Below are 10,198 nucleotides of genomic sequence, written 5' to 3' on the forward strand. Positions count from 1 at the left end.
GAAAATAGTTGGATAAATGTTTTGATTGAGAAAATACATGAAAAGAATGATTATGATTGTGGATTAGACTCGCTCACGTTAGATGCAACGGCCAGCGACTAGCGTGCGAGGCAGACACATCGTGTCGTCCGGAGGACATAGCCAGCTGCCAGCATAGTTAGGCTGTGTTTAGTTCAACGTAAAGTTTAGATTTTAATTAAAATTGAAGATGATGTGACTGAAAAGTTATGTGTATGATAGATTGATGTAATGGAAAAGTACTGAAGTTTAAATCCAAACTTTATATCTAAACACGGCCTTACAGGGAAGGTCAGCTTCGCTCTCTCCAATCATCGCGTTCGCTACGGCGGGCGGGCCGAATCTTTCTGCCGCCTCGCCTCGTTGCGCTCGCTCGCGCGGGTTTTAATCGTTGCGTTGACCTCCTTTTGCTGCTCTTCCTGCTCCTGTCGGGATCGTGGCTGGATTGCTGGAAATGGCGCGGCGAGTTGGGCGACCGGCACCGCGGCTGGCTTGGTCGCTTCCGGTTGTTGGGGCCTTTTTCCATGGCAGATTCTACAGCAGTGGAGACTGGAGAGAGGAAAATGGAGACCCCCGTCGATGAAACGATGTGGACGCTCATCGTGCCCGTCAGGGGATCAGAAGTGCAGGACACACACACACGTTGACATCTCTCATCTTTGCATGTTACAGTATGGGGCAGTAGTACAGGCGTGTATGAATGCGCAGAGACATGGTCAATCCTGATTCCTGAGTCCGGCTAATTTGAATGGTTGGTGGTTTGGTGCCACGGTCAGCTCACCATAATATTCGCACAGAAAAGAATTTATGGACAGTGAACTATAAAGATGCAAGTTGTAATCTAAAGCATTTACATTTATAATTTATAGTATTAGAATGTGCTATATCTCATATTAAGTCTGTTTTTCTATAGTACAGAAAAGGTATGGAGTATTCGTATCATATTATTAGAATGTATTACATCATACACCGATTTGTTTTTTATGAAACAAAAAGAAATACAACTAAAGAGCATCCCTGGAAGGCCAAAAAGTAGATCAAATCAACTTGTAGTGCTGTGTATTATAACATGGGAGCATCTCAACAGAAACTAAAATTTTCAGCAAGCAGGAACTAGGAACTGCAAAACATGTAAAGAGAGATTTAGCGTTACAAAACAGCGTATTAGAAACCAGGTGCGACTTGCAAGTAATAAGGCTCTGTTTGGATCACAACCAAACATTGCCACGCCACAACATAGCTTGCCACAGGTCTCCACAGACCTGTGGCGGACCTTCTCCCCACCTCAAAAATCACTGTGCTGTGATGCTAAAGCATTCAATGGCTACCAACCAAACAGAGCCGAACTCAATGTAATAAATGCACCGAGACTAAAATATTCCTTTCCAAATATATAACCTAAGATTGGATTTGTCCAAATCCCTATTAGTGGAAATATATAAGATTAGATTTGTCTAGATTGGTTATAGTGAAAAATGTCTAATCCGTCCTAGATTGAGTTGATAAAACTTTCCTTTTGAACAAGACTATTATCAAAATTTAAAAATTTTAACTATAAATAATGTCTAAAATATTTAGTATTTTAAAAGTATGGTGGTCATATGTATAGATTGATCTTAAAAATTGCTTCAACAAAATCATATATTTATTTATATTTTATATTATATTATAATAAAAATTTTCGCCAATATTGTTTTTTAAAGACTATATCCTTATAAAAAGGTTTTATCAGTCCGGAGAGGTATTTTTTAAAACAGAGGGAGTACAACTTATGGTTGGTACCTAAACAGAAGAAAAATTAAGAGGATATATAAACGGATAAGAGGATATCTAAACAGAGAAAAAAAAATGAGAGAAATAGGGTGACATTGGTTCAGACCGCAAAAACATGAAATCGATCGAGAGGAATGATTTGTGCAACAATGCAGAAAGGCAAAGGATGATGATATGAACTACGACATTTCTCTCCATTCATGCTTGCTGCAAAATTGACGTCTCAAATAGCTCCAGCAGAAAATACAATCTAATAAGGGTTGAACGACAGCAAGCATGAAACCATATTTGCTAGAGGCTCACAGCTGACCACAAGGAACAAAAGTAACACCTACATTACAACTACCACTGCAACTGCTACAACTACCAGCTGTTTCGTGACGGTCGATTAGGGCAAGACTTGGCAGGCAACCAGCCAAGGGATGGAAGCCATATAAATTGCTAGGCTGCTCATGCCAAAAACCTTCAGACTGCATGTCTCATAAGTACCCCTTGGAAGAACTGCACAAGGCCAGAGCAAATTAGTTATGAGCCTTCCTTCTGCGCTTCTTTCCAGTAGAAATTTTAGCAGACACATGCTCTTCCTCTTCAGATGACTCGCCTTCTTTCTCCTTTTGCTTTCTTTTGGTCGAAAGACCATTTGTCTTGGATCCATCAGCAGCTTTGGGAGTGCTTGCACCTTTTGGATTTGATCCGCTGGATTTAGCTTCATCTTTTGAATCCTTGTGTTTGCTGCCACCATCATTTTTTGATTTGCTTGCGCTTTTAGTGTTACCAGTCTCATCCTTGTTGCTTCCCTTTAGCAGGCCATCCTTTGTCTTGCCAGTGGATCGAGATGATCTTCCACCTTCATTCTTGAGGGCACTGCCACTTCTAGGTGTCTTGGATATATCTTCATCATCGTTTTCTGCACTTTTCCCCTTCAAAGGACTGTCATCATTTTGTGAACTATTGCTGGAGCGCACACCTTTAGGGCGTCCTCTTTTCTTGGGAGGATCAGCGACATCAGTGCCACGATGTTTCCCACTGCATACAAAACAAGACAACAGTTTCAGTTAAGGTGTTGCATGTAGGCTGGATCAATATGGCACATCCATATGAAAAGAACCTGCTGGGTGTTTCTATTTTTCCTTCCTTTGTTTGCTCACCCAAGCTAACTCTACCCCTTCTGCCGCGCGGCCTGGTAAAAATGATCAAAGAACTCAAATATATAAAAAGAAAGAAAACAAAACCATATTATAAAGGATAATAGCTGATGATGAACGAAACTGGAGCATTAGGTAACATCTGCCAGCAGTATGCATGTCGCAGCAAAATGAACAAATAAATTATGTGATTACAGTTGGAACTCCTGATCATAAATAGTAAAGTTACAATACAAACAGAAACACAGTAAATCTTATAATCTATATGGTAGAAACATAAACTGAAGATAATGGATGCTGGGAATAATCCAATCAACCACAACTCAAAGCTCAGAAAATCAAGGTCATTCATGCTAGAGCAACTTATTTTGTCTCCGTTAACCCATTCAAGAAGCATTCCAAGCATCTTGAACCCCCATATCAAAGATTCAAGATAAGGAGATTGCAGGTTTATAGGAATGACAATCCGAATCATATAAAAGATTTTAGTGCTGATGTAACTAAGAAAGTCACCAAAACTTTAAGAGGATATCGATGATGCAAAGTAGAATATTTATTTACATACATATCAGATGATGCGTCAGGATTGTTGTCTCGCCCCTGCAGGTAGCAGATGAATCAGAAAGTGGCTAGAAAGGATAGATAATGGCGTCAAACTGCATGGACATACCTCATCAATGAATTCCCATTTTTCATTCTTAAGGTGTAGGCGTTCAACATCGCCATCATCATAAACAACCTGGGTGCCAAAAAAATGAAGGTATCCAAAGATGAAACTGAGCTCAAAAAAAAATCTAGCATTTGTAGTGATTTGGACAGCAAAAAGGCATAAGTCAGAGCTCATTTCCCAATGCACACCTTGTGCTTTTTTGAAGCAACATCAAATGACTCAACAACACCTTTATAGAACCTGCAGAGCAAGAAACAGATTCAGAACAAGCCAAACAACACACCAGTAAAACTCATGTAAGAAATCACATATCGTAGCAAAAAAGAGTGAGGAGACCAGGATAGATAAAATATAGGTGTGTAACTCAATCTAGAATGAATAATTGTACTGCATATATTATTAAAGAAAAGGTACATATTTAGAAACATCATATCAAAGTAATGAATAATGCAACTGAAGCGTCGTCTGCAAAAGAATATGCCATGTCAATCTAGATCAAGAAATTTATTTAGAAAATAATGTTCATACATATGAAAATATCATCATAACCAATGAAGCAATGGGTACTAGTTAGCCTACAAACACAATCTTAACAAACTCCTACATTTGAGAAACATAAATGATGGTTATAGAACTTACTTTCTGTCATCAGGCCACCACACTTTGATTCTTGAGCCAACAAGATTTCCTTTAAGAATTTTGTTCTTCTTGGGCTGGGGAGTCTGATGAAAGCAAAGAAAAAGATTTGAACAACTGAAACAGAAATCAGCTTGCAACAAGACTATTCACTAACAGCAATAAGAATCAAGTATGCATATACCTCTTCAGCTTCCTGTGCACGTTTCCTTTTTGAGCCCCCACTGTCACCTGCCTGGCCTTTGTTTTTACCTGTTTTGGCCGAAGACTTGGGAGATACGATATCCTGCGTTATGATAAAACAGTCATTGTGATCGATCATCATCATCGCATGCACAAACATTTCAACACAAACCCATCAGATTTACACCAAATGCAAATAAAGCTCTATGAATTTCGCCGTAGATACAAAATAGTTGGTGGCAGGTTGCCAAGCCAATCAGGAAGTTAAAAGGATGAAAGGCAGAGAAGTTTAAAAATATGAGAGCCATCGACCCAACATGTTATAGTTTTGGAAAGCATAAAATGTTTTGAGGTTCCACTATTTCTAAATAACACTCCTACCAGGAAACCTTAGAACATGGAGTCAGACAGATATAAAACTATGAATATGTAAAACAGAAATCCAACCTTCTGCTAGTGATATACTTATGCACGACCTATGTGCAAAGCAAAACCTCAAATCATCTACTGTTGACAAAGAAACTACCTTTAAACTGAGATCCTCATCAGTGTCTTCATCGGGTGGAGTATCTTCCTGCTGTTTCAAATTTTCCTTCTGCTTCTTCTTCGAAGATTCCCCTTCACCAGTCTTTTTGAATGAAGACTTGATATCATCATCTTTAGCTAGTCGCCTTGTAGCCCTTCCACCAGAATCACTAACTGCGTCAGCTTTTTTAGACTCTAAACCTGATACTTTGCCTTTTCCAACATTCTTCTTCTCATGCGACTTTGATGCAGGAGGCCGGCCCCGCTTTCCCTTGCCAGCAGGTGTGTTATCAACATGTTTCGATTTGTCATCAGCAGCTCTATTCCCAGTCTCTGGTGGCAGCTTATTATCCCCATCATCAGTCTCTGGGGATAACTCCCTAGAGACTAAAATATCCTCGTTGTTGTTAACAGCCTTAGAATGATCAACCACTTCAGAATCAGTGGAAGTATCAAGTTTATGGCTTTTCTTTAAATTGTGATCAGATGGCTTTTCAGGCTCTGTGGTGATTGGTTCTGGTATTTCTTTAGCACCGGATATCAAATCATCAGTGTCTTTTGCCTGATTGTCATCAGAAGGCAGTTCAGCCTTCTTATCAGAAGAGGATGGTCCACTTGGAGACTTGACCCTGTCTATTAAAGCACAACCATTGCTAACCGCCGAAGTGGAAGTATTGTTTGGAGGAGTACCGTCTTTTCCAGGACAATTGGCATCTTGCTCTAATTTTGAAGATTCCTAAGGAATAAAATATGTTCATTGTGATATCTATCTCACTTTCAAGAACTTCAGATTGAATGTCAGTAGCAACATACCTGAGCTGACTCATCTGAAACAATCTTATGAGATAATTTCCCATCAGCCACCTGCATCACAAGCTTTCATAGTCAGCTTGGCTGAAATAAACTAATTAGTATATCAGAAGAAGAACATTGGCTGGTATGATATCATATCAGATTGAGAGAATTTACACTACAAACTTTTACAGATCACACAGTTGATAACACCAGATCATGGACCATTCTATTGACTCTACCAGAAACCAAAAAATATACTAACATACAATCAAGCATATCTTTGAATAACACCAAAAAAACAAAATTAATCCCAAGACCACTGCTTGATATTTCACAGTTGATACTTTTTCAGTCAATATAACTTTCAACCGCTAAGACAGCATTCCAGTGTCCAAATTCTAGTTATTCCCTGATGGGCAACGTGACATTTTAAATTTAACATACATTTTATTCCAGAAAGAATGCCATAGAATTGCCTGTCAAAATAGTTTATATACAGCATGATATTTAAATTAAAATACAGTTGATCATACAAAGAAATGCCTGTCAAAACATTTCTATGTCTCGTGTTCCTCTCCCAAGTCCCAGTGGTGGCTATATAGCATAAACCATATTATACCTCTATAGAGTGACAGATCTAACCATTTCCAGTAGCAAATAGTTGAACTCAATGTGTAAGACTAAAAATATGTGTTAAAGGTTGACCACCTCTAATAAAAAGAACATGAGCAGTCTTTGCCCGTTTGAACACATCTGAAAATACATTGAGAATGCCACAAAATGCACTAACTCTATGGTGAGCAAACCTTAATTAATATTCAAAAAGGAAATTTGTTAGTAGTTTGACTGACCGTATCCTTTCCAGGGGCATCAGAATTGTCGGCTACTCCAGCATCTAAAGCATCTTCGAACAATGATGTAACAACTTCGCTGTACTCATCCAAGGGAGTGCCCCGAAGTAAAGGAGTAAACACTGGCTTTAACTTCTCATAACACTTATTAATTACCTTCTCTGCAAGTTCAAAAGATGCTGGAAGAGTTTCCTACAGAGCAAATTTGAAATTTTAGTGAAGATGATAAGATCTATTAATTTTAATATGAAAGATGTAAGTGAATTCGAATTACTTTTTCTTCCTTTTTAAGGTTCTTCAGAAGGTAAGATGCTAGATCTTGAAGCAGGCAGGATGGCATATCTTGCTGGACATCTTCGCTCTCATCAATTACAAACTTCATCACAGTTTCCATCGAGGTGATGACATTCTCTTGATGAGTATTGCTGAAATAAATATAACAAAGTAATGAATTATAGGATAAAGAAGACTTAAGAAAATTAACAGAACATACGCAGGGCAGAACCATGAACATAGACATAAAGCAAATATACACAGGAAAACACATAGGAACTATTGTGACTTTATGAGTTTTCACGTCAAAGCAAATTGTGAACTGTGTAAACTTGTTGGAACAAATCATCATGCATGCTTTTGCACATTATTATGTGATAAGAGAAAAGCAGAAATTAGCAGGTTCTAGACAAACAGACAGAGGACAACAAAGGATTAAAATTACTTCATGGCAGATTGTGCCATTATATTTTACGCAGGGAACAACCGCTTGTCGGTTTTAAAATAAATGATGAACATAAGCTAACAATGAAAAACTGGGGAATGGGATATGGCAACTCCTCGGTATGTAAAATTTAGCATCGATATGCATGTAAAAAATGTTATTCCCCAAAGATTTGCAATCAGAACTGATAGCTGCGGTCAATTTGGTGCTTCAAGTAAAAAATCAAACGCAACAACGCCCAATGATATCGACAAACCATAGTAATACTAATACATGATGTTTCCCCTTAAAGTAATCTTAACTGGTGAGTGTAATTGCAAATGCAGTTCTAACTTCTTCTCCATGTACATAATCATGCCAAATTAGCAGCATAATATTAATCAGGCATCTTGCAAGTCAATACCAGAACCACAACATATCCCTAGTCAATTTAAGAACCCGAAAGAATCGGCATTCTCAAGGTGAAGAAAATACGAAATGAACCAGCAAAAGAAGTTACGCACGATATGGTTCTGAAGAAGTGGTGAAACATGTCCCGTATCAGATCGTCGCAGTCAAGATCTAGCATCAAGACACAGCTCCGGACCTTCGCAACGGTTTCAAGCATCGCAACCCTCCTTGCATAGGAGGGGCTTTCCATATCATCCAACTTCTCAAAGGCCTCAACAACTCTGGTAAATACATCCTGCAACAAAGCAAGTGACAATGGTCAGTGTGAGCAGGCACAACAATTCCGTAGCGATAAATCTTGCAGCAGAGCCAGTGACAAGGGTCACTACAAGCAAGCACAACAATTCCATGACGACAAGAAGACATTTACCTTCATGACATCATCGTCATAGGGGGCCTCCGGGGCAGTGATCCTGGTAACCTCCGTTAAACAGGAGGCAACAGCAAGCTTTATGTCAGGGACACTGTGATCCAGTAACTCCTTCTTAATCAGAGCACTCATTGTTGGCCGGAGAGCCTTGTGCATGCTCTCCGGCGGCGACTGGTCAACCCTGGCCAACCAGGTTTCTGCCTCCTGCATAAACGAATGAGCAGTTCTAAGTTTCTACCCAATTAATAAATAAATAAAACATTCTATTTATACAAATCCAAACAGCGAGGATTAAACTTCACATCAATATAACAACCAGTACATCCTATCATGCCAGGCTCCAATCTCCACGGCAACCTAGAAACGAACAACGCGAGAGAAAATAATAAGAAGAAAAAAAAAAAGCAGGGTCAGGGGCGCTCACCTCGATTAATCTGAGCAGCTCGTCGTCGGCGTCCGGGAGCGAGGTGAAGCGGGCGCCGATGTCGCGAAGCCGCCGCTCCACCTCCATCTGCGCGCCGTCCGACGCCATCACGGCGGGGCGCGCGCGGTGCCGCCCCAGCGGGAGAGCCCGCGCGAAGATCTACCCCGAGGAGGAGGAGGAGGAGGAGGAGGGGGAGGCAGTTAGGGTTTCGCGAGGGGACTGGAGGGGGAGGGGGAGGGGGAGGAGAGGGCGAGAGCAGCGGTAGTGGGGGGTGGGAGATGCGATAGAGATGGAGAGTGTTGAGATTTGAGAACCAGATTTTCCCCTCTCAAGTTTTTGGGATCCCAAACTTTTTTTTTTTTCCTCCCCTTTTCCCTCCTCCCCTCTCGCAGCTATTCGTTCGGATGTCATCTCGACGACTCTCGCTGGGGTTTGGGTTGGGCCTTTGGGCCAAAATCGAAAGGCCCGTCAACCGATTGATTGCGTTAACTGAGTTATAAAAAAACAAGATTCAACCACAATGGCACAGTATAACACAACAGTGTTTGTGAAAAAAAAATATTAGTGTGCATATCGTTAGCTTTCCTACCAGCCTACTAATAAAATTTTACGTCGTTTGGAAAAAGCTAAAAATGTTTTGCGGCATTGAGGTTCCATATTTGAAAGTGCAGAAATTGAGAGATGATTTGATTGTTAAAGTTGTTTTGAGGGTCCCTGTTATCTTGGCTCTTAAAAAAGCTGGGTCGATCTGAGGAACGATCTATGATCTTTAAATAAAGTTATTTGAGGGTTATTAAGACATCCAATACATGTGGTGGGAGATGTGTGAGATATATAAAATGACTCTGGTCTCTATATAAGGTGTATAATCATATACTATGAAATCTATTACTCTGTCTGATCAAATTTATTTGACATAAGTCGGGTATTTCTAGCTAGATGGGTATTGTATTTGTCACATACAAACATATCTGGACAACCAGGCGAAGTGACTTTTTACAGAGCCGCTCATATCGTATAGCACATAATATGTTCATATGTGGTAGATTTAGACCACGGGTAACTTAGAGAAAAGATATAAGAGAAAAGAGAGAGGAATACATTTGTGAATATAAAAACAACTGAATAACATGGCATGTGAAAATCAGTTTGTTGATGTTGCGTTACAGAGGAACAAATAACAGCGTAGTATAAAAAATTGTTGCGATGCGGTTTCTTGCATAACATGGAGCCCAAACAAATACTAGGTTTATTATACAAAATAATCAGTAAACATTTTGAATTTTAAAAAAAAAGAAATCTACACCCATGCTTTCTCGAGTACCCCTACACTTATCTACTTAACATGTGCTTTCTCTATTAGATCTAAGATTTGAACTTAAGAAACACATAAAAAGACAATCAGATGATATAGCATATACCGTGATAATTGTGTAGTCTACTATAATAAACCTTTGATTAAAATATCAGATATCGCTAACTCAATCCTTTGTTTGGAAAAATGGCATGATATATCGAAGAAAATTACATGAGGCCGGTCCCAATCTTCTGGATGGCATGTGGTGCTTGAGCTAAGTCATCAGCGCTATATTTGATCTGACGATGTTGGCAAAAGTGGCAAACACGTTGTTGGTGACCAA

General features: G+C 39.6%; 1 protein-coding gene across 1 annotated transcript; it reads right to left on the reverse strand.

Annotated features, from left to right (window-relative positions):
- Window positions 1–1,961: 1,961 nt before the first annotated feature.
- On the reverse strand, window positions 1,962–8,807 carry LOC127770699 (sister chromatid cohesion protein PDS5 homolog C-like). Its single transcript, XM_052296512.1, has 14 exons — window positions 8,559–8,807; window positions 8,135–8,338; window positions 7,818–7,999; window positions 6,871–7,021; window positions 6,597–6,788; window positions 5,764–5,814; window positions 4,952–5,686; window positions 4,427–4,528; window positions 4,246–4,328; window positions 3,795–3,846; window positions 3,607–3,675; window positions 3,502–3,536; window positions 2,900–2,971; window positions 1,962–2,817 (listed from the first exon to the last, which is right to left on the reverse strand). The coding sequence occupies exons 1-14, from the start codon at window positions 8,664–8,666 to the stop codon at window positions 2,313–2,315; spliced, it is 2,541 nt and encodes an 846-aa protein (XP_052152472.1). The 5' UTR covers window positions 8,667–8,807; the 3' UTR covers window positions 1,962–2,312.
- Window positions 8,808–10,198: the final 1,391 nt, after the last annotated feature.

Source organism: Oryza glaberrima, chromosome 4 (genome assembly GCF_000147395.1).
Source record: "Oryza glaberrima chromosome 4, OglaRS2, whole genome shotgun sequence".
Lineage (NCBI taxonomy): Eukaryota > Viridiplantae > Streptophyta > Magnoliopsida > Poales > Poaceae > Oryza > Oryza glaberrima.

Excerpts from the sequence above, each read along its gene's own strand:
- LOC127770699 (XM_052296512.1), bottom strand. The coding sequence starts at position 8,666 with ATGGCGTCGGACGGCGCGCAGATGGAGGTGGAGCGGCGGCTTCGCGAC. Across the intron at positions 8,339-8,558 it reads AGCTGCTCAGATTAATCGAG|GAGGCAGAAACCTGGTTGGC; the intron begins GTGAGCGCCCCT and ends TCGTTTATGCAG. Across the intron at positions 5,687-5,763 it reads TTTCAGATGAGTCAGCTCAG|GAATCTTCAAAATTAGAGCA; the intron begins GTATGTTGCTAC and ends TTTATTCCTTAG.